The 26219-nt window shown below is 28.5% G+C and overlaps 1 protein-coding gene across 1 annotated transcript in view; it reads left to right on the top strand.

Moving 5' to 3' along the window:
* Positions 1–26219, top strand: part of TkR86C (Tachykinin-like receptor at 86C) — a 357528-nt gene that overhangs the window by 288510 nt on the left and 42799 nt on the right. Inside the window, exon 6 of the mRNA XM_088228031.1 lies at positions 4783–4933. Coding sequence (XP_088084157.1) covers positions 4783–4933 — 151 coding nt within the window. The remainder of the gene's footprint in view (positions 1–4782; positions 4934–26219) is intronic.

The raw sequence follows: 26219 nt of genomic DNA, 5'->3' as shown, positions 1-26219 counted from the left end.
TTTGCCACCGCCATCACCATCACCATCATCTAAGCTTCTCAAGGAGTTGAATCCAGTCCTTGTCTACAAAAATTTGGACAAATTCAAAATATTATAGATCCCTATATATTTTTTTTTGCACCTAAGTCTCATAATTTTTATACCAATGAAATAAATCAGCTTATGTAAAGATGGAAAACTATTTAATCTAACAAAAGTAGTTATATAATTGATAAATATTAAAAAAGAAAAATATATTTTTGTTATTCTACGAAGAATAATTCATAAAACTTTTGCTTCAACCAATTATTTAATTAAGTATTCTTCTTTCTAACAAAACGACTTTTCACTTCCATTTTTATTTATTTAATAAAACTGGAGTTTAAGTTCAAAATTTATTTTCGCATTTTCCTTTATGATGGTGTCAATTTTATTTATTTCCTTTTTAACATTTATTTATTTATTTATTTATTTATTTATTTATTTATTTATTTATTTATTTATTTATTTATTTATTTATTTATTTATTTATTTATTTATTTATTTATTTATTTATTTATTTATTTATTTATTTATTTATTTATTTATTTATTTATTTATTTATTTATTTATTTATTTATTTATTTATTTATTTATTTATTTATTTATTTATTTATTTATTTATTTATTTATTTATTTATTTATTTATTTATTTATTTATTTATTTATTTATTTATTTATTTATTTATTTATTTATTTATTTATTTATTTATTTATTTATTTATTTATTTATTTATTTATTTATTTATTTATTTATTTATTTATTTATTTATTTATTTATTTATTTATTTATTTATTTATTTATTTATTTATTTATTTATTTATTTATTTATTTATTTATTTATTTATTTATTTATTTATTTATTTATTTATTTATTTATTTATTTATTTATTTATTTATTTATTTATTTATTTATTTATTTATTTATTTATTTATTTATTTATTTATTTATTTATTTATTTATTTATTTATTTATTTATTTATTTATTTATTTATTTATTTATTTATTTATTTATTTATTTATTTATTTATTTATTTATTTATTTATTTATTTATTTATTTATTTATTTATTTATTTATTTATTTATTTATTTATTTATTTATTTATTTATTTATTTATTTATTTATTTATTTATTTATTTATTTATTTATTTATTTATTTATTTATTTATTTATTTATTTATTTTTTTGTTCATTAACGCCCAAAAGGCATTTTCAAAAAATAAAAATGAAATACATGCTAACATACTATATGTTTCGGATTCATTTTCTTTTATTCAAGTGTCAAGCCCTTCCTTTGATTCCGGTGGTCCTTGTTTTGAATCCCAATGTACCTACTCCTCCCTGACGGCGAGTCAAGAAAGCAACGCGTGACAACACAACAAAAAACCGTACCGAGAACAACAACAAAAACCGTACCGCGAGCGTGACAGTGATTTCGAATCACCAACATACAAGAAAACGTGCAAAGTGACCAGTGCAAACGATAACGGTGTCTTTCTGGACCAGTGCCAAAGGGAGGAAACCGTAAGTCCTTACTCCTTTCATTAATTCCAGGATTGACACTCAAAACCATAACGTCAATTAGTTTACCTAAAATTAAACGTTCCCTGTTTTCTTCGAACACGCGTATTGCGAGAGGGCAGGCCTTGTTTACAGTCCCGAGGTCAAAGGTATCGAGCATCCAACATTTGGTATATCTTGCAAACCGGATAATTAATATATTCAGACATTTTGCCCTTTCGCGACACGTTGTCGATGAAAATAAACCTGCATTGGTTAACGATTAAATTTTCATCGTATCATAACATATCATTAATTTATATTTATATATAATATATTATTAACCTATAATCATCGTAAAAACATTAACAACATTCATTTACATAAATCTCTGTGAGCCTTCTCGAAATACTCTTTTTCTTATTTGCATAAAAACTTTTAAACTACCTTCTTCGCGCGTCAATAATAAGCGCGTGTACTGTCCCGCAAAGCAAACGATATTTTTTAGCAGTAGCATTTAGCATTTAGCATTTAGCATTTAGCATTTAGCATTTAGCATTAGCAACTTATAAATCATTTTCACTTATTTTAACTTAAAATCATGAGTGTTAGAGTAAATGTTTATACAACTAGGCGAAATCACGCGCTAAAAAGATTGAAGGATGCTTTACGATCGGGAAAAAACGCTATGTCCGATCCAGAAAACATTCCACGTTTTTTTATCGTGGTGCGAGCGGCTAGATCCTATAATGGACATGGATATGTATGTATAACAAAACACAAATAAAAATTTTGTCCGAAATTTTTAAAGATGAAGCTGCCGTAAGGGAGAATAATGAGATTCAGGAACAAATGGATGAAATCGTGTGTGAGATTTTCAGCATCAAGCGACTGGTTTTACCACCATTGAAGAAAGAAGTCCAGTCCGAAACGTGTGAAGAAGTCGGGAGTCTTCTATACCAAAGTCAATAAATTTATAAATATAATGAATTATGACACATCAATGTACAAAACATATAATAAAAAGTTTATTTATGTCAAAAAATATAATACAGATAAGTTGTATCTTTATATATTCAATTCCTCTTACGTGTGATGTCACCGAACTCCTCCTAGACGGCTTAACCGATTTACGTGCGGTTTTCAGAAAAATATAGATCTTTGCGCTGTGCGTATTCGTAGGTATTCTTAAAATCTTCAATCTAATGTGTAAAAAAGAAGTAAGAAGCTTAAACTTTTTTTTAATCGATCTATCAGGGTTTCATTCGAAGAGAATGCATTTTTTTGTGTTTGAAAAAATTTGTTTTTTAATGTTTACAAACAGCATTTGTTTTTTGGGGATCTTAATCAGATCCTTTTCTTAAATTTCTTATAAGTTCTACATATTTTTTTTTACTGGATTTTAGGTAATACTAAAATGATATTAAACTAAAAATTGTTTTTCTAGATAAGTACACCCTTCTGATGGTGAGAACCCGGAGTTTGACGTTTGCAAAAAGAATGCCATATTTGACAAAATGTTTATTTTATGTTTTGGAATTCAACCATAAACTAATACCTAGGTACCTATTTACTAATGAAAAGTCTTTTCCAAACTAATAGCAGTCAAGCCAACGTTCGAGCAGGACAACTTCTGTCGGGTCCGCTAGTATTACATAAAATTATACAATAAATTATCTTACAACGCTAATTTTTCCTTTTAAAATGTTCTTGTATTTTTTCCTCGCTGTTGTTTTATTGACCTTCTGGAAACAACTCTTTGTTTATTTTTTCAGTTAAGTCATTAATCAATTTCAATAGCTTTATTTTTTAATCTCCATCTAAGCGAAGATCAAGCAAAATATAGAGTTAACGTTTACGTAATAAATATTTGACTTTGCGATACTGAAAATTTCATTTCCTACAAGATAAACATAAAATGAACACAACACAAACGCTTTATCCGAACTGTTGGAACATAGGAAAATGCACAAAATTATCATTCTAACTTTTTTAATTCACCTGGTCGGAATATGGAGATATTTTAACACTTACTACATATAAAATTCTGTACTATTATTTTTTTATTATAACTTTTCCATTACAATATTCCTGCATTGTTTTTTTTCTGTTGTATGGTTTATTGAAGGTTTACCTATGAACAAGGGTAAACCTTTGATAGTTTTATTTACTTACTTTGTTATTTTCAATACAAATGTATGCTTTGATACAACAACAACAACAACAAACCATCACGCCATTTCCCCATAAGAGTAGGATAGAACGCGACATCACTCAATCTTTGCATACAGATCTCGCTTCCTCTACATTCATATATCTTCTCATGCACGCGCGCCGATTATTCTGACTTTCGACATATCCGTCTTCAAGTATTTATTGATTTAGGTTTTTTCCTCTATTTCTGTAACCATTAACATTCGCAAACCAGCGCAGAGCTCCTTTCGTGATTTTGTCGATAATGCCTATCTCAGTCTTACATAATGTAAAGATCTCGACATTTGTGCATCTATCGTACATAGTTTTACGACACATTCGCCTGAGATATTTTATTTATTTTATTTTATTTTATTAACATAAACGGCAAATCTGCCTTTTACAAATATTTATAATATCAACATATTTGGCTCAAAATTTTTTTTCTTTTCAAAAACATAAATATTAAAAACAAGATTTAAAAAAAAAAAAAATTTAAAAATCACACCAAAAATTATACAAGATTTATGGTTTAAAAAATTACCTAAAAATTATACAGCATATTCAGTAGAAAGTTTAAATAATAAAACATTCTACAGTAAAACAACAAGAAAATCATAAGTACTGTTTCACACAACTAGGCAAAGTGAACAAAAAATTGTATATGAAATGCATGAATAAATAAATATAATTACCATTCACCATCTTTGAAAAAGTTCAAAAAGTTTGTTCCATAGGAACAATACCCTACACTAAATATTTTAGATACGTGGGAATAACTATTGCCGAGTTCATGAATTCTATTTAATACTGCATTACAAGTATACACTGTCCGTGAATTGTTACTACAAAACGGTGGCACCTGTCTAGTCATTCTTCCAGGCACCCTGAAGTTGATGAGAGATATCGCATTTTGACAGCATTCAGTATGTTTGGATACAGTAATACAATTTCGTTATTGCTTTAACGCATGTTTTTTTCTTTAAAAAATCAATAGACAAATTAAAAATTGATAAGGCAAATTTTTATTTTTACGAAAATGTGCAAATATTTTTTTTTGTTTCCAGCTACCAGGTTCTCTTCTTTGTCGTGACTTATTTGGTGCCCATGCTGGGAATGACAGGGTTCTATAGTGCCATGGGGAGAGTTCTATGGGGATCAGGATCTATCGGAGAGCTTACTCAGAGGCAGCTGGATTCCATAAGATCTAAACGAAAGGTATTGTAATTGTCATTATTCTAAATACGTATAATTTGGTCGCTTGTATTAAAGTAGCCTTAGATACGAGTACATGTACATTCAAGAAAAGCTATATTATACTCCGGAGAATGAGAATTACTTAAAAACGTTAACAACATATGGTTCTTCTAGATCTTGGTGCAGTGCTAAGCACTCGTGTTATGTTACATTCAAATTAAGTTCTGGAACTTAATTTATAGTCAGTAAATATAAAATAGTGTAAAAAGGCGCGACATACAGCTTTGAATTCATTGTCAACTGACATAGTTTTTTTTACCCTACTACGCGTTCTTCACGGCAATGTTGACACGCCAACGATTATTTTTCAGAATATAATTTCAAACTATCGTTCTATGATGCATCATCTATATTTAATTATACCTCAGTTATGATATCTCATTTCAATGACCATGTCAACATCTGTTAACGATATTTCATATTTCTTGGATTCAGTTTTAGCGTTAAAGGTAGGTAAATATTTTAAATAAAAAAAGTAAACGGTTATCTTACTGAACTGTTGATTTTCCAAATATTTTCCACTTTTTTTATATGGCATACATATAAAACATTGCCGTGTTAATTTTTTTAAATATTACCCTGAAAAATTACTCTAATAAAATCATTAACATCAACCTGTTGGAAATTCAACTTGAAACATAGTCATCATAATTCCCTTTCCACACCTTATGGTGCATAGGGTACTGCATTGGTACACCAATTGCAACGCAATGTGATCATTATTGTTACATGAATGTAAAATGATCAGTCTTACGCTTCAGGTGCTAGTGCAGGGACTATGAAATATTTTGGTGTAAAAATACACTTTAAAATAAATATTTCATATCAACCATGTCGGGGATCGAACCCGAGACCGCTTGCATGATAAGCAAACGCGCTGATCATTACACCACGAGGCTGACTATACTACGAGGTGCACATAAAATTGCATTTTTTTAAATAACGTTCCGCGTATAAATTTAAAAAAAACGAATTACAATATAATATGGACATAAAAAGTGTAGTCTGTATTAAACATGTCTGTGAGTACCCTCAGTGTTCGGCTCAACTGAGGTTTCTAGATGTTTAAAATAAATATGTATTTATATATTTTTAAATTACACCCGTCGATGGGAAAAGTATTTTCCCAAAACAGAAATTGTGTTTTTTAAATAAAATTAAACTTCCATTTGCAAAAACGATTAGCCAACTTTCTAGAGATTAGTGAGTACCCGGTACTGCAAAAGTTAATCCGGATTCAAAAATCTCATTTCAAGTTGATTAGCCGCGGTGGGTTAAACTTTTGAATTATCTTTTTGATCCCTGAACATAGATTTTGTAGCGTTTTTAAACTTTTAATTTTTAAATTAAGTTATTTATAGCTTGAAAAATATTGCGTTTTTTTTACATTGTACCGTCAGGAATGTGCAATATAAAAAAAGTGTAATTTTTTCAATCCGATATATTTTCAAAAAAAACAAACAATATTATAATCAAATAACAAAAATTATTTAAGTCTGGAATCTACTGTGATGCCAAGATTTCCTATAGTTGAAACAGTTTGCTATTTATTATTTCCGATTTCGTATGTGTAATTAGGTTTTATTATTTAATTGTGAAATGAATGGTTAAGCATGTATCTTTATTGAAGTTAAGAATATTGTTCTTACACCATTTGACTAATCAAGATCTTTTTGAAAATCATGACAGTTGAATTTTTCCCAAAGTTTTTAAAAATTTTATGCCGTCGGCAAACAAAAGAAGTTCGAAGAATTTTATTTATGTTGCAATGTCCTTAATAAATATCAGAAATAGTAAAGGCCCGAGGCTTGATCCTTGTTGTGTACCCGAAATTACGTTAAAGGGATCACCAGAAAATTCACCAATTACTCAGATCTGTGATCTTCGCATGAGATATGTTTTAAAGAAATTTTTGAGTGAACTATATCATACCGAAACTTTGTTTATTTAAAAGTGATGGATTTTGATTTATTTTGTCGGAAACTTTACAGAAATCTGTATATACGGCATCCACCTGCAGATTTTGTCAATGTTGTTGCTGAGAAATTAAATATATTGTATGAGATTTGATATTACAGATCGTCTAGAAAAAAAGCCATGAGGTTCTGGTAAAATGAATTTTTGTACATGAGAAAATAATGTGTCGTAAATGAGCAATTCTAAAATTTCACTGAGTCAAGATTTAAGTGATTTATTAACAATTCTTGATGGAATTCTATTGGAATGATGAAATAACTTTTATTTATATATAAGTTACTAATTCGAAATACTTGGTATACTTTAACTTGTTTATTTGACCAATTAGCCCTTTCGCCCTCTAATGGGCATCTTCAAACTGGTAAATATTATACAGTGTAAGGATAATGTATATAAAACTAAATATTATCTTAAGTGTAGGTACATTTACAAAATAAGTTGAAAGGGATACAATCCGTAATATTTCAATGAAACAGAGTGGGGCAAATTATTGAGACATAATTTTGATGAAAAAAGAACATTCAAAATTTTCATGTATGACATACAGGTCCAAAGTTAGATAGATTAGAAATTTTAGAAATAAAGAGGATAAAAAATGATAGCGATAGAATTTTAATAAATCAGCAGGTGGAATATAAAAATTCATTTTACAAGGCCCCTTAGTTTAACCCTGTACATTGCAATTAAACAATAAATATCTTCATATAATAGAATCCTCTCTCACAGTACACCGCTAATACATGTTTTAAATAATTCATCCCGATAATTTTTAGTTACGTATCTTATATATTTTAAAATATGTTAATTTTAAACTACATATTCCAGCTGCCTTATTTAATTATAATCAATTGTTATCTTTAGCAAATCTTTAAAAACTTTTCAATAGAAAAATCCAAACTTACCTAATATATTTTTTTTTTTTTTATTAAATCATACAAAAAAAATTTTTGTACTCCCAGGAGTTACAACAAACTCATTTTGGGACAGAAAAATATTTACACATAGGTATGTTAACAACAATAATATAGCAACAAATAGTAATAAAGTAACAAGTAATAATATGTACATAAAAACTGAAATAAGAAAGCAAGCAAATATATGATACAAATCATACATCCGCTTGCCATCCTTTAAACAATCCATAAAAAAAATAAAAATAAAATTGTTATATTTACATATTGCAAGAAAGAAATATTTAAGGGAAAAAATAACTTAAAACTAAATTTCACCCTCCACGTACCTCCTCAAGTAGTAATTTTTTAAATGAATACTTTATAAAGTGATCATTTTGTTCATTGACTGTCCAGATTTGCTGGAGTTGATGTGTTTCCTGGTTGTCATACCCGCCACAGGTCACCATTTTGTTCTGCAAGTTCTAGAACCAACTATCATATGCACTCGCCTATCCCTAGGCTCCACAGATATGGTAATCAGTATGAGGACAAGGCTGATATATTTAGTTATGTACTTGATAGTTATAAAACGAGTATGATTTCTTTTTTTCTCTCGCAATATAATTCTCAAACTTTTTTTTATATTTAAAAATGTTTTCCTTTTTTGCTTTTTCATATTTATGTATTTATTTCGTTAATATTTTTGGTTGCTTATGTGTATTTACTTACTTGTTACAATTGTTATAGTTATGCAATTTTATCATTTTTTGTCATATATTTAAATGTTTTTTTTCATATTTATGTTCAATGTGTTTAGGCAATTTATGCCGTTTATGTAAAAAAAAAAAAAAATGTATTCAAATTATCCTTACACTGTACAATATTAACAAGTGTAAAGATCAGAGTGTGAAAAAGCTAATTGGTCGAATCAACAATTAGAAGTGTTCCAAATATTTTGATTTAGTTACTTATATAATATAAATATAAGTTATTATATTATGAGACAAGATATTTTGGCAGTCAGTCTATATTTTTTTGCGTGTTTTTTTCACCCTTTTTGAAGATAGGGGATATTTCAGCAGTTTTCCAAAATGTTGAAATTCCAGTTTCAATTGTTTTATTGAGAATTTATTTAAATAAATAGTTCTTAATGAGTCGTTAAAATAATAGCCAAAGGGTTACTACCCGATTTCAGCCGTGTGAATGCATTAAGAACCGCTATTTTCAGCACCAATGCCGCACTAATACATAATTATTGAAATCATCGTGGTGAGTGAAAGTACAAAGGCGTTGTCAAAAGTAAAAAAAATATAAAAATTCTAATAACTTTCATCATCCAGTGCGTCATTATCACATTAAAGGTAAGTAGGTCCACTTCTGTTCTCCTTTCCCTTTCTAAAATATTCAAATATTTTTAAAAACTGAATGATTATTCATTGTTTTTTACATAGTTTTAGTCCGCTTATCGTGTCAACACACCTACGGTTTTACTCGTATTTCCGGATATAATTTTTTTTTTATCTTGCACGTGTTCAGAATCAAAAACTGTCTTCTTTTATGAAATGAAACGATATCAAAACTCAAACGAAGCAATATTTCTTGAACAAAGCAAAGTTACAAGGTGAAATATATTTTATTTACTCTCTAAACAAATTAAGGAACTTTTTTTAAACGAGTTTAGTATAGAATGTTTGATTATAAAAAATCTGTAAAATATTAAAAATAATAAATATCAAAAGAGCAAACATTTCAAAATTGATAATGTATTTATAAATTCTCTTCGGAGTTTACAATCACGTTTAAAAACGTTTTTTCCATTATAACGACATATTTTTATGGTTATTATTTATTTAAATCTTTGAATTCTGCTATTTGTTTTTTCTTTTGTTCTTGAGTTTTTTTTTAAAATTTAGACCCATAAAAACAACGACAATATGTTTTTTAATTATTTCAAAAGAAATTGATAAGTTTTCATAAATAGAAATTAAGAATCTAGACATTTGCAGGTCCAAAGACTCAAAATAAAATTTTGTTTTATTAATCTTATATCATACTGACCTTCAACTAATACATATAAACCTGTGGTTGACTATACGCCACGTCATACCTGTAGTATCATGATAATTCAATTTTTATTTCATGTCGTAAAATTTTGCTTAAAATAAATTAAATCACTTATGAACAGATTACAACAGAGATGAAGATCCTTCTAGAGAAGACAATATAGAAGTCCAGGTATCTACAGAACTTATGACCTGTCATTGGCTGGTTTAAGTGGCCACTTTACACACTGTGTAACATTCACCATTCTGCCCATATTTGAACATCTATATTCCTTCGATTCTTTCATTGATGATGTTTGTGAAGTTAAAGAACTGAAACCTTTATTTATGTGGGTGAGATTCATGTGATTGAATAATTTCATCATCATACTAGGCAACGCCTAAAGTTTTTATTTTTAAATTTTTATACGAGGCTTAAAATTTCATTTTACATTGACAAAAATAGGTACACAAACGCTATATTGAAAAAATACAGTAAAAAGATATATTATATAAAGGGGAGCCAAAAATTGAAATAAATTCTTTACATTTATTTAGAAATATGAATAATTTATTTAGATATAGATATTTTATTTTAGATGTAGATTTTTTTTTCAAATACAGAAAGAAACAAATACAACAGGTTTATATATAATGAACGAAATAAATATTTCTAAAAATAAAAATAAATTTATAACCACAATATTATAAAAATTATTTCTAATATTTCCTTCCTTTCACTTACTCTTGTAGCTTGAATTGTCCAGATAATAAACAAGTAAAAGTCACTTGACCAAATTTTAGCAACCTTGCCTTAATAAAAACCTTTCAGATATTTTTAATGCACGAAAAGGAAAAAGTAAGAAATGGAATTATTAAAAAGACCTGAATAAATTATGCTATGTAAATTTAACCTTCAAAACACAAAAATCACATATTTGCTTTGTCTCCAAACATTCAAATTGCGATTACTTTAAATGTTTTGGGTTAGTGACTTTTCCCAGAACGGCTGCGAAATATTCTGCCTATGTTTGAACATTCAAAATTGTTCGATTGATTCTTCCATCTGTTGACTTTAATAAAGTTAAGTTTATTCCAGTCCTTGTCTACGAAAATGAACTCAAAAAAAAAGCTTTTTTAATTAAGTTCAACGTCTTTTAAAGATCTAAATGCAAAAACATAGGACGTTGCCAACAAAAGCGGCACCTACTTAAGTTAAATTTAATGGCGTTTTCAAAAGAATAATACTCCAGTTGTAAAGACATAAATTAAAACTTTTGTATTATTTTAATTATAAATACAAACAAGAAAAGGGATGGTTTAAATTTTATTTATAAAATTATTAATACATAAACATTTTCTCCATCGTTTATCAATATTTAAATATGTGTTGTTTTAACATAGTAGTTTACTTTAAATAATATATTATGGATTATTATTTAAAATTGTATTCATTACATTTAAATTTTGACTACTTTATTTGAGTTTTCATTTTAACATTTTAGAAAAAAAAACGAAAAAATACAAAACAAAAAACTAAAAAAAAATAAGAAAAATCTGGCATTTAAAAATACTTTGTTATGACTTTAATTCATTTTATATTGGAAAACTTTTACGTACATTTAAAACTAAAGTTGATGATATAAGTATAAGTTGATAAATTATCAGTCTTTATATATTTCAAATAAAGGTGCAAGAGGTTGATCAAAATTATTCCATGCCAAAATATAATAAAGATTACTTTTTGAAGCTTCAAAATAAAAGAAAATCGTGAGAGAAAAAATGCGTTGAAATAATAAAAAAGCTTTTAATGCGATAATCTCGGAACTTATTTTAATGACTTAATGCATTCTGTAAGTAAAGCCTTGATATATCTCCTCTCCCTTCACCCTTAGCCATATTCGCTCAACCTCACTGCGTATATTTTTTACAAACATATATTAACAATTTACAACAGAGATGAAGGACATTTAAGAGAAGGTAATATAGAAGTCTAGGCATCTACACGGCTTCTGACCTGTCATTGGCTGGTTTAAGTGGCTACTTTACACATTCACCATTTTGCCCATATTTGAACATCTATATTCCTTAGATTCTTTTATCTGTTGATGTTTGTGAAGTTAAAGAGCTGAAACCTTTATTTATGCGGGTGAGATTCATCTAATTGAATAATTTCACCTACATACTAGGCAACGCCTGAAAATTTTATTTTTTTCAATTTCTATACTTCTTCATGGACCAGGTGAATTTGTCAACAATACTTTGAATTTGTCCAAATTTTTGTAGACAAGATCCTTCTGTATTAAACACTTTTAACACACTTTTATATTGCCTTCTCTAAAAGGTTCTTCGTTTTTTTTGTAATCTTTTAATATAAACAGCTTTCCAGTGAGTTGAATCCAGTCCTTCTCGACAAAAATTCTGACAAATTCAAAAAATTGTTGATAAATAAATTATTATAAATCTAAAAATGTTGTTATCATTGTAACACGTTAATTTTATTAAAAAAACACAACTAAAGAATCGAGAGAGCGCTGAACTAATCGCCAGGTGACACAAAACTTATATTATACAATATTCAGAATATTGTTTACAGTTTAATTAAAGAATATAAACAAAAAACAAACCAAAAAATAAATAATTTATCCTAAAGATGAATCGGTAGGTGGTTTTTGCACTTTTTTAAGGTGTTAGAATGTACCTTATGTTCAAATATGACCCGAAATTTGTTTTAAAAAAACTGAAGCTCACTTATTTATCAGTATTTCTTTCATCTCCTTCGAGGTAATCACCATTAGAGGCAATACACCTATGCCAGCGTTTATCCCAATCTTCATAGCACTTCTCGACGGCCGATTTTGGAACGCCTTTCAGATCCCCTTCCTTTTCCGCATCTAATGGTGCATATAGCACTGCATCGGTACACCAATCGCAGCGTATCTTATCTTAATCATTTTTGTAACATGAAAGTAAGATGATCAGTCTTAAGCTTCGGGTATTAGTCCAGGGGCTATGAAATATTTTAGTGTGAAAACACCCTTTTAAAAAACCGGATTGTGGTCTCGTGGTAGTATTGTGGACTCACGGACCAAAGGTCCCAGGTTCAAATCCCACTCTACCAAAAATCGATTTCTTTATTTCTAGCACAAGTTATTTATGACTTTCAGGAAATGGACTGAAAATTTAAATGTTTGAGTAAATAATAAGAACTCTAGTATTTCTCTTTAAAAAAAATAATAATAAAAAAAAAAAAATATTTATCAACTAGGTCGGGAATCGAACCCGAGACCTCTTGCATGGTAGGTAGGCGCGCTGACCATTACACTACGAGGCCGACAGATTAAACAAAAAATAGCTGAGGAATAATTGCTGGCTACCTCAGAACAGGTTATACCTAGTGAGATGGTTATTAACCATGCTTACAATTTATATTATGTGCCTTTTTTACTTTATTTTTTTATTCTTTATTATAAGAATAAAAGTGTACTCAACTAAAATAAACGTCGATTTTGTGGCACTGAATCTTAAAAAAATGTAAAAATATTTTTTTTCTGAATTCATCATTTATTTTATTTGCGTAGGATGTTGTTAGTGAACATAACATTAAAGAACTTATTTTTCCCACATTGTAACGTTTTAGCTTTAGGCAATTTTCTAGCCAAATAATTAAATGACAAATAGTTAGTTTTAAAAAAAAAATATTACGGAAGTTGGTATTGATTGTCAATACAGTTTTGTCTAAGATCTCATTTATTTGGAATTTTCATATCTTTTTAATTACACATTTAAGTGAACCGGATACATTATTTATTAAATCAATATATATTAGCTTTGTTTTTATACTTAAAAAAACTTAAATACTTACATTACATATAAGATTGATTATTATTGAGCTTGTAATGTTACAAATATTTGGTTCTAACAAATTTAATTCATAAATAGAATCGGGTTGTGGTCCCGTAGCAAGTGTTGCGGACTCACGGATCAGAGGTCCGAGTTTCGAACCCTACATTACTTCAACTTGATTCTTATTCTCTAATAGTGAGTTGTTTGCAGCTCATTGAAAATGCTCCCAAAATCAAATGGGCAAAGCAAAAAAATGGATTTTATTATCATTCTTTTTTTAAACCTTTACAAACTACAATATTTGAGTTTTTTATAATGTTTGTAGATAAAAGACTGGATTCTACAAACATTTCATCATCATTCCTTTTCCGCACTTTATGGTGCATAGGGCACTGCATTGAAACACCAATCGCAGAGTATCTTGATCATTTTTGTTGAATGCAGGTAAGATGATTAGTCTTACGCTTCAGGTGCCAGTCCAGGGACTTTAAAATATTCAAGCGTAAAAACGCCTTTTTAAATAAATATTTCATGTTAACCATGTCGGGAATCGAACCCGAGACCTCTTGCATGGTATGCGTTGACCACTACACCACGAGGCTGACAGAACATTTAGACAAACTTAAATATTTTAATAAAACCAACTGGTCCGAAAAGATGTTTGAAAATTGAAATAATTCAGTCAGATGAATCTTTTCACAACAATAAAGGTTTTATTTTTACTTCACTTAAATCAACAAATGGAAGTATTGAAGAAATATGGATGTTCAAACATAGGCAATAAGTGAATGTTACACAGTGTTTAAAGTGGCCACTTAAATCAGCCAATGACAGGTCATTAGTACTGTAAATGCCTTGAAATCCATATTCCCTTCTTTAAGGTATTCTTTATCTCTGTTGTAATTTGTTAATCTTTACAAACAAAAGTACAATTTATTCTTTGAAATTATTGTTAAATGTATATTTGTATTCGCTGTCCTATTGCTATTAAACTTTAGGCGGCTACCTTGGTGTAGTGGCTAATACGCTGAATTTAGCCGATACATCAGCGCGGAGGATTCTTGGTTCAATTCCCGCTGAAATCCGCCATAGTGTTATTGCGCTTCTTTGCATGTTATGGGGCTACAAAAAATAGAAAGAGGAAAATTAAAAGTACAAAATAATAATAAATTCCAACCAATAAAAATACACGATAAATTATGAGTTGGTCATGGATTGTACTGATTTCAAAGATTTTTTTTAGCAAGCTTTCGAAATTTGGATATGTTTTTTTTAATTACCACAATGCGGAAAAGGATTTTTCTATCTCGATTATGTGTACAAGTGAATAAATTCTACTCTTGTTGTTCGTGGAATGGCAATATGGTCATGAGTGAGAATGACAATACCAGAAAAAGCCTTTCGCACAAAAAGCTCTTAGTGAAAGGGACACTAAAAGCATTAGTGTTAAATTTAATAAAAATCTCAGTGTATGATATTAAAAAACTGTAAAACCTATAGAAAGACCTTTAATTTTTTTAAGTTGGCCAATAGTGTTTATTAGTACATAAAAAATAGAAGAAATACAAAATAAATTTATTCGTTAAATTGTTGAAATATTAAAAAATATATTCAACTACTGTAAATTGAGTTTTAATTTTTTTATTTTCAAAAATATTTTCATAATAATCTTTCAATTTGTCCTGCTGAATTGTAAGCATATAATCCGTCAGCATGTTCTTACATATTGTTTAAATCTTTCATATTTAACCAACATTAATTATCATTTTATTTGAAAACATTACATACGAGTATTATACCATGTTTTATATTTTATTATATTATTAAAATTATTATATTATTAAAAAACTATTTTTCATAAGTTACAATTTGAGCATACGTGTCACTACTGTATTTTACCTCTTAATATTGTTTACTAATATGTAACATATATTAAGGGGGTATTTCACCATCTCCTTGTAAATCTTGATTAACAAAATGTAAGTTACAATTTGCTACCCGATTTAAACAATATTTGCGACCAACTGATTTCACCATTTAAATATTATAAATCAATATTTTGACTATTTAATCGAGACATTCGTATAGCAACACATCCGCAGAAAGCTCCGACTGTAAAAATCTATAAAAAATCGCGAATCTTTCAAAATCCATATTCCCATTTACACTCATTATCCGTCATTCCTCAGTTATTACGTTTAATTTCGTAAGTTTTCATAATTTTTTTATCGCAGTATTTTATATGTTATTGAAAATTACAATCAATAATTTAGGTTACTTTTATGGCGTTTAAGTTTATGTTTATATAGTATTTCTTACGTGATCGTTTTAGTTTTGATAGTGATTATGTTTCTGTTTTAGTATTTTTTCGTTAGCTTTTCTAATTTCTCAATATCAAATAAAATAATAATAATACTTTTTTCCTTAAGTTTAGTTTACTTTTGTCACATTTTCTTTACACATAAAAAAATAACAAATTTTACCAGAAATAAATGTTATAAGTCTATTACCGACCGTTATTGATTGTCAAAACACGAAAAACAACGAGGCTAGATTACGAAATTGTGTGAAGAAAACGTTTCCTTATACAAGCTCTAATCGAGTTTAATTGTATTTTGTTGATAGGATAACAACCTAATTTAACATAAACTCTTGGATTCTCACATAACTATTTTGATTATAAACGGTTTTTACCACTATAAAAATTTGAACACAGTTGTCCTAACGATAACGCGAGCGACGCCATTTTTTAAATGATTCAAATAAAGGAAATACCCCTAGTTAACTTTATGGACGATTTAAACGAATTTTTTTTGCAATAATCAGATATTGTGAAATCGATTTTCAAACTAAAATGGGATTTAGCAGGACATATAAGCTAATCAGGTTTTGCAAGGAGATAGTGAAATACCCCCTAATTATACCCCTAAGTATTTCAGTGTCCTTTTGTCATATTTATTACAATATCTAGGAACAGCTACCCCTTGTCTAGTCATACTTGTAAACCTGATGTTGTAATCAGGTACCAATTTGTGTTTATACTCGGAGAACGACGCATGCTGACAAATTAAGTGGTACCTATGTGAGCTCCGGATAGTTTATTTACAGATTTATATATTGATTATATTGAAATATTGTGTCTCTGACAGTATACTTCTTTATGTAGTAGCAATTTGATTATTGAATTTTGCAAAGTTTGAAGAAAATTGATATTAGAATCGCTTGATAACCCCCAAAAACTTATTCTAAACGAATGCATAGAAAGTAGATCGAATTAGGATTTTAGAAGGAGAACGGAAGAAGATTCGTGAAAAAACGAATGATAAAATGATGAAAATGGAATGGAGATTTTTTATGTTTTCAAACATATTTTCAACAACACATAATATTACTATCGCTTAGACATTAACCTTTTTTTTCTCACAGTTAAAGTCTCTATTAGATACATACATATTACATTGATAAATTATTTTTCACATAAATATGTCTTTAAGTATAAATTTGATAAATTATTTATCACATAAATATGCCTTTAAGAATAAATTTGTATATTTTCATTTCATACATTATTTTTCTTTAAAACAAATATTTGCGTTTTTGTGAATAACTTTTTTTTTAATTTTGAGGCCATTTTCAACGAGTTGCAAATAGTTCACTCTTAGAAAATAGGAATTGAGTTGGGGTAGAGTATTGTTCGAACCTCGGACCTCTGATACATGAGTCCGCGGTACCACGGGAGCACAACCCGATTACATGCAAGGGTCGTAAGGGTTAATATATACTTACGTTTTAGGCGTTTCTTGAAGGTAATTTTTACAGAAAAATGAACTGTTTATTCCAATTTTAGAATGTTTGTTATGATATTTAAAATAAATAATAAACTTCCTTTTTTTATTAGAAAACATATATATAGGTTATTTCATTGCGTTTCTGGTTTAAATTCACACACAAGATTGTATTCTCTATCTTCAAGGACACATCGTCTTTTATATGCTACTAAAATAAAATATTTTGTTTTTTGATAATTTCCTTCTCTTTAACTTGAAAAAATTTCGCTACTGTCTTTATTAGAAACCAATGTAATATCAAGATTTCAGGTCTAAAAAACTTATCCCTTTCCAACAATAGATATCGCCAATATTCTCCAAATTGAATCAAACTTTGGAACTGCCAAGACAAATTTGTTGCCTAAGTTGTGATGCTTTTGGAAAGCTAAAGCACGCTATCAGAAATAAGGAAATCCCAAACAATCTGAAGGCCAAAGTCTACAACTCTTGTTTTCTGCCGGTGACAACATATGGTTGAAATCATATAAATCACTACTAGAAGTGTCCGCAAAATTAAGTGCAATCAGTGGTCTATAGAAATGCAAATTTTGCGTTTCCTTAAATTGTCAGGAATAAAGAGATAAGAGGGCGTACAACGGTGACCAATATTGCAGAAAGAGTAGAAAAACACAAATGTGGCAGTGAGTGGGTCATCTGGCAAGACAAGAAATCGATTGGTGGACCTCCAGAATATTTAATTAGAGACCTTACAAAGATAAAAGGAAAGTAAGAGACCACAGCGGTGATAGACTGACGACATTGTCAAACTCGAGGGACGTGTGTTGAAACGGAGTGCTCAGAACAGAAAAACATGAAAAAATTTTGAAGAGAAATGGGCCGATAAGAAAAAGAAGATGAATTTTTCTCCATGTTGTTATCCTCTGTTCCAAAAACAGAAGAATTTCTAATGTATGAGGCCCATGTAAAAACTAAAATATTTTATATGCAACTATTATATGGAACAGGAAAATTAAAACAAAGTATTAAAGTTAGTGTACGACATTATCTAACAGCAAATAAAGAACTATTTAAACAAACTAAATAATTAAATATGACTGAGCTCATTCAACAAGGATCCTTGAAAATTTATTCATAAATTAGCCACTGATATAATTGTAGACAAATAACTTAGTAAAATGTAATAAACATGGACATAATACGAGAATATCAGAACAGTATAATATACAACATTCTAAAACAAGACAAGGACAGACGAGACAAATAAAGTAGGGACTGAAATCATACATAAACTACCAGACAAAACATAACAAAATACTCGGTCAACATTCGTTTATGAAAGATGTTAAAAACATTATCATTAACAACAGAATATGAATAAAAAAAAAAACAATTTTTTTTGTTAAATTAATGTAACTCGTAATGGTTTATAAATAAATTAAAAATAAAATACATATATATAACTAACACGCATACTTGTGAATTAAATATTCAAACTACGCATCTAAACAGAATGAAAAAAGCCATTCGTGAGTACGGAAGTCAACTATCTACATGCTTAAATATGAATTTTACATAGTTTTGAGTTTTGAAGTCATCACTTAACCCTGCCGATAAAAGATCATAAGCTTTGTAAATGCCAAGACTTCTATATTCTCAACCGGCTTTTCTCTATTGAAAACACATGTAACTTGGAAGGAAACTTTGAAGTCAATATGTCACGATCCTCTACGGTATATCATTAAATTATTATATTGATCAATACGCAGCTCTTGACAGCACCTACGCTTCTGGAAAACGGTTTTCAGATTCTTTATTCCATTATTTATTATTTACTGGTTCGTTGAGCCGAAAATGTGAAATCAAATCGATTACGCCATAAACGCAAAAAATTCAAGTAAATTATTTAAACCACAAATATTGTGATCTTTATGTTTGCCTAACGAAGTTATTGAAGTTACACAAAAAAAACAAATTTACATTAAAAAAATTACTCACCCATGAAATCGCCATTTTCAGACACTGGCAAATTTTAACTGAATCTTAATCGAGTTGTGGTCTCGTGGCTAGTATCACAGACCTACAAATCAGAGATCCGAGGTTTGCACTCCGATCTACTACAACTTGATTCCTTTTTCCTAATAGTGAGTTATTCGATTCATTAAAAAATTGTTATAAATGCCTCCCAAAATTGAAATAATTGTGTAAATCATAAGGCTGGAACATGCATTATCGACATAATCAAGGACGGGGTGCTACGTTGGTTTGGACGTGAGAGCAAATAGACAGCGAAAGAACGGCTAAAAGGATCTATGATGCAAATGTTGATAAATACAGAAAACGAGGAATACTGATAAAGACATGGCATGATCAAGTTCATCAAGTACTTAAAGATGAACATGTCAAGAGTAAGAATAATCGACGTGCGTACATGAGAAGATGTGTGAATGTAAAGGAAACGAGTTATGTATGAAAGACAGAGTGATAAGGCGTTATATCTGCTCTGCCTAACGGCGTGATGGTTTGTTTGTTTGTTTATAAGTTCGCAGATGTTTCTTTTTTTTTTAATAATAAAACGCCGACTTTCATTTACGTAAGAGTTCTTTCATTTATAGCACTTCACCGTTAACTTCACAAATATTGCGAACAGTTCTGGCATCTTCACTCCCTCGATTGAACGCAAACAGAAGGCTGTATCGGAGAAATGCTCGCATTTGTCTACTTGACATTCCATTTTAAAGGCTTCTTATCAAACAAAAATATGTAATGTTAACGCCAATACGTTATCTTATAGAGCAGAAAAATTTTATTCGAATGATGTATATTTTTTTATTATTTACAATTTTGTTTTACTTTTGGTGCACATTTTTAAATATGGAAAAAAACCGACAACTTTTTTCAATACCCAATATATGTATCAACAATATTTTGAGTTTGTCCAAATTTTTCAAGACAAGAAGATTCAACTAAATAAAGGTTTCAGCTCTTTAACTTCACAAATATCAACAGATGAAAGAATTGAAGGAATATAAATGTTAAAATATGGGCAGAGTGGTAAATGTTACACAGTGTGTAAAGTGGCCACTTAAACCACCCATTGACAGGTCATAAGCCTGGACTTCTATATTACCTTCTCTTAAATATTCCTCATCTCTATTGTAATATGTGAATATATGTATGTTACATAAATTTAAAAAAACCTTTTGTTTCTAAATGACCTTGTAGGCTAAACTGGGAAATATTATAAATAATTTAAATAAATGAAATAAATTAAATTTTACTGTCTGTGTCGCCTTGCCTGAACAACATTAAATACAAATCACAATATTCCGTTCATCAAAAAATATTTTGAAATATTTTCGCTCTCAAAAGATTCACTTTCACATTAAATTGGTGTGAAATATTTGGAATTTCATTATTTGTCAAGTGAATAATATCTGCTTGTAAATTTTATTTAATGGGTGTTCTTGTTACTAATAAAAAATTCAATTTATGTACCTTTGATTATATTTACATACCTTAATGATAAAATTCGCAATGATATATTTTTTTTAATGAGAAAATCATATGGGGTAAAGATAACTCTTTGTGTTCATACCATTCATTTCTTGAGTTGATTTTATTATCATTTATTATTGTGGTAAGAGTGATATATCTCATATTTATTTTTAAGTTTAACTGCTGGCTGTATTTTTATTTTCAATTTATTTCAATTTCATTTTATTTATTTATTCATATATATGTACATTACGAAATGGAATATCTTAATTCATACATATAGAAATAATTAGGTAAAATTGGGTACATATAAAAATAAAAAAACACAGTATACATAATATCCAAAGAATAATATGTTAAAAAAGTAAGAGAATCTTGTAACGAAAAACTCCCTCAGAGACGCGAAAAATGTCAACGTCCAAAGTGATATTGTTCAACATAGAGATAGCTCTTCCAACAGGCATAACCATTGGCAGGTTGATCCTGTATATTGGAATGTGAAACAGTCTATGCTGACGCTGTCTAAGGTAATTCATACTTTCCGATGCAAACCAATACAACCAAAAAATGTACCAAATGCAAGCTGTTCTATTTTGTAAGCCAGGACTGACAAATAGGCATTTAAATATTATTGCTTCAAAGCTGTAATGCTACAATACAATATAAATTTACGAGAAAAATCTTGTAAGTAATTGGCATTTAATACAGAAAACTTGTGCAAGCAAAAAAGCAAAATCATTAAAAAAATAAAAGAATATTTTAGATTGTCTTTTACATTATTTTTGTTTTACATTGATGTAATTTTTGAAAAAATTATTTCATATTTATGCATTTTATCATTTATAAATTTATTGTTCACTTTGCCCAGCTATCAAGTGTATATATTAGAGGTGTTAAAAAAATTGTTCCTCCTGTCTTAAAATAGTTACTCTTTTGAAACACTTAAAACAGTTTCACAAAAACATATTAAATCGTTTAAAAAAACAAAAACCAAATCACCAAGCGCAGGAGTAAATACAAAAATACATTGAGCTTAGCGCAAACAATAATTCGACGCCCCGCCGCACTTTGTACCGCGCTTCGCCATAAATTCAAATCTTTATCTATAATACCTACTTATTTGTATTATTATTTCCCAAGGAAGAAGTTCTAAAGGAAATTACATTTTGTGAATTGAAAGGTTTCTATTTGCATTTAATAAAAATTTTAAGCCCAAAAATACTGATATAATTCCATAAAATATGTTTCCTATAAAATGCATTTAATAATAATAAAATATATTTTATAGGAACCATAGTTTTGAAAAATAAGTCATTTTTTGTCTCTTAATTATCAAAAATTTGAGCAAGGGAAAAAACCTTCATATTTTTTTTATAATCATAACATAATATTTAATGCGATTAGAAAAATGGAAAGGTAAAAAAATATTTTATATACTTATATTGAGATTGCGGGTAGAAGGGGAGGGGAGGTCGCCAAAAAAAAGCTTGATTTGTGAAACAGTAACTGTTATTGCAATTTAAAAAAAACGAAATGCCCACCTCTAGTAAATACCCCGTTCCGAGCTAGGCAAGTAAATTTTAATGCGTGATCATTTACAAGTTAATAGAAAAAAGAGATAAAAAATAAATAAACTTTCTAGAATACACATATTGATACATATATATACACATACACACATACATATACTCGTGTCCATACACATACATATGTACATACATAAAAAATACACAATTTAATTTGTATATATGTGAAACTGCATGGTTGCTATTTGTTTATTTTTTTTATAATTCTTTATTTTAATTTTAAACATCCAAAAAAAATCTCAAATCCATGGTTTGCATCAACTTCTCTGACTCCTTACGACCATAATGTAATGGAGCGAGGTAAATGATTAATGGCTTTTCCTCAAAAGAGTTGACTAAAAAGGTTTTTTCTAAACAATGTGAACACATGAAACTAGAAATAAAAATGAAGTAAGGCTACCTTTTTGTAAGAAGACAAAAACACTGAACTCGTTTATGCACCAAGCTGTACAGTTATTATAAAGAAATACCATTAGAAATAAGAGAACAAAAAAAATTATTTCATTTAAACGTAAGTAAAAAATCATGTGTGTAGCAGATTAGTTAGCTCTTAAAAAATAATAGTATTCATGTTGGCTTTAAAAAAGTTTTTTTTGTGGGTTTTCCAAAATAATGATTTAATGATTTTTTCAACAAAAATCATTGTATTGAAGGGATTTTCTTTGTTTGTAAATAAGAGTAATGAGTAAGTACTTTAATTCAGTAATTAAGCATCGACATAACCCTTGTTAATCTGTTTTTTTTCTTGGCATTATTCGATAGCTTTCAAGTGTACATATATTGTTTAGAAATATTAATAATTCATATAATAATATATTTTGATGATAACTATTTAAAAATTAATAATTCATGCATGTATTATGTTTGTAGTATTTTAAGACTAAATAATAAAAAAAAAAAACACCACCCTAATTTGACAACACTCCCGCTCTTCCACGCGGCCTCCATGGTGTTGTGGTCAAGACGCTTGACACACAAACGGAAAGTTCCGTTTTCGATTCCCGGTGAGAACCCAGAAATTCAATGTGTTTTTTCTCAAGCCTGGGTGTTCTGTGCAATAATTTACCACTGTAATTGGGCCTTCTGGTTTGTTGTGGTGCAAAAAAAATGCAAATGAAAAATAAACATTCTGACAAAAAAATATTAATAATATATTTTGTATAAATATGCGTATTATGTTCATACATATACAAACGTGTCCATATGCAACTATATATTACATATTTTAGTTTTTATGTTGGTAAGTATTCCCAAATCAATAGGTCATACCTTTGGTTTTTTTTAAATATTTTAATGTAAAAAATGTGTGTACATTATTATAAAATCGACCTTCAAATTAATTAGGTTTTAACATAACTTTTGACCGTTTTTTTCCCAAATTTAAAAATAAGCACCAAAAGTTTTAAAAATATGGTAAATATTATACGTAATTCGAAAAAAAAATTCTAGAGTTCTAGTAAAGCAGAATATTTTCTTTCGAATGACGCATAATCGTTGCCATTTAATTTGGCTTTTGGTGCTAATTTTTTAATTTGAAAAAAAACGGACACAACGTATCGTTGCTTTAGTTCGTATTTGTACAATAGACAATTTTTAACGAAATAGAGTTTAGTGTATATACGAAGAGTTCTAAAAAGCCTTCTTTTGTAAAATTCAAATGAAAAAAATATTTTTGTTTAAGTGGTTTTTTAACAAATTTTGCCTTAAATTGTGGTCATTATTTATGCCTATTTCCTAGAAAAAAACATTAATGCTCTATTTCTACAGATTTGGGTCTTAGACAAAAACGAACTATGGCCTTATTCTGTAACTAATTTGCTTCGTTAATTTATTTGTATCGTATGAAAGAAAACATGAAATAAATACGTCTTTGATTGTATTGCGAACGAACGAACTTACGAAACGAAATTGTGACAGAATAAGCCTGTACACACCTTGAACCCAACGTTCACAACCTTATAAAACTTACTCTTTTTGACCCGGGCGACTAAACTTTACAAAAAAACGCCAGTTTAACATAAAATACTTGACAAAAATTAAAACGGTTAAATTTTTACACAAAATTGCATTAAAAGTCGTACAAAACGAAGACATTACAGTTACCAAAAATGCTGACATACCTACACTAATATTATCTAGACACCAACATTACCACATTAAAAAAACAAGGATAGTGATAATTTCTAACATTTTCATTTTGGCCTGAATTCAAAATATTGGAAATATGTGAGAAGTTTTCCATGGATATGGGAAAATGTCAATATCAAAAGATTTATTGAAAATGTTGTAAAAGGGTCAATACTTTTGGTCGTGTTACTGAATATATTATTTACAATTATTTTATTGCCCTCATTTATCTTGGCTACATAATTTATATTATTTTTGTTTAGTATTTTATACGTTATTTCTTCACACAAGTGTTGTAATTGGCTTAGGTCGTAAATTTAATAAATAAATAAACGAAGATTCGGATCAACCAAATATTTACAGATATTATTTGGACCAGTATCTTTCCTGATATTTTGTGATTTGCATTTGTTGAGAATTCTAAAAGATAAGAGAGTGACTTTGCATTTATGCCCATAATATCACGTTGCAAAAATGGGAAAGAATCATGAGATGTGTAGTAAACAGATTTGAATTTATCGGTAATTAATCGGTAAATGTGCGCTAATTTATTTTTTACCGGTTGCGAATTTATTAATGGTGATTTTAGAATTTGATGAGACTTCTTTGTACATTTTATGGAGTAAATTCTATAAAATTTTGCAATAGCTGTTAAAAAGCTACAAAATGTTACCTGTGTTACCTTCCATATTTTCTTAATTATTTGCTCAATAATTTGCGGGATATTTTGAAATCAATACTGATGCTTAAAAGAGTACGTAAAATCCATAGTTGTAACCTAAATACTTTATATTAGGATTTCTTGGTCACATAACTTTGGAAAAAAAAAGAAATGCGTATTTGATTCAGTAGTTTTTTTAATTAATATTCGTACGAGTACATGAGATTTTTTTTTATTAAAAGAGAAATACTTGAGTTCTTATTATTTACCTAAATATTTTAATTTTCAGACCATTTCGTAAAAGTCGTAAATCACTTATGCTGGAAAAATGGAAATCGAGTTACGGTAGAGTGGGATTTGACCCTCGGACCTTTGGTCCGTGAGTCCATAAAACTACCACAGGACCACAACCCGGTTCGGGCATATAAGATATTGCACAAATGCATTTTATAAACATAAATGCATTAAATGTAAAAGTGTTTAATTACAAAATAATGAAAAAATACAAATACAATATAGTTATACATATTACATAGTTGTTTTATACATAGTACAATAAACTTAGGTGAATGAAGAGTATTTTACTTCGTGTTTCTAATAACTAACTTAGACATCGGTGGCTTATACTGTTTTATCTTCCTGCTTGCAAAATAACCTGCAAGTAGAATGGTATCCGGAAAGTAAGGTGATGAATCTTACGCTTCGGGTACCAGTGCAGGGACAGTAAATATTGTAGTTTTTAACCACCATTCAAACAAATATTTCATATTGTCCTGTAAGGAATCGAACCCTGGGGCTTAATAATGTCGGGCAAATGCTCGATTTCATTTCA

Source organism: Micrasema longulum, unplaced genomic scaffold (assembly GCF_059751315.1).
Source record: "Micrasema longulum isolate JH-2025_06_02 unplaced genomic scaffold, ASM5975131v1 h1tg000557l, whole genome shotgun sequence".
Taxonomy (NCBI): Eukaryota; Metazoa; Arthropoda; class Insecta; order Trichoptera; family Brachycentridae; genus Micrasema; species Micrasema longulum.
The sequence above is the reverse complement of the archived record's forward strand: the minus strand, read 5'-3'. Positions and strand labels throughout refer to the sequence as shown.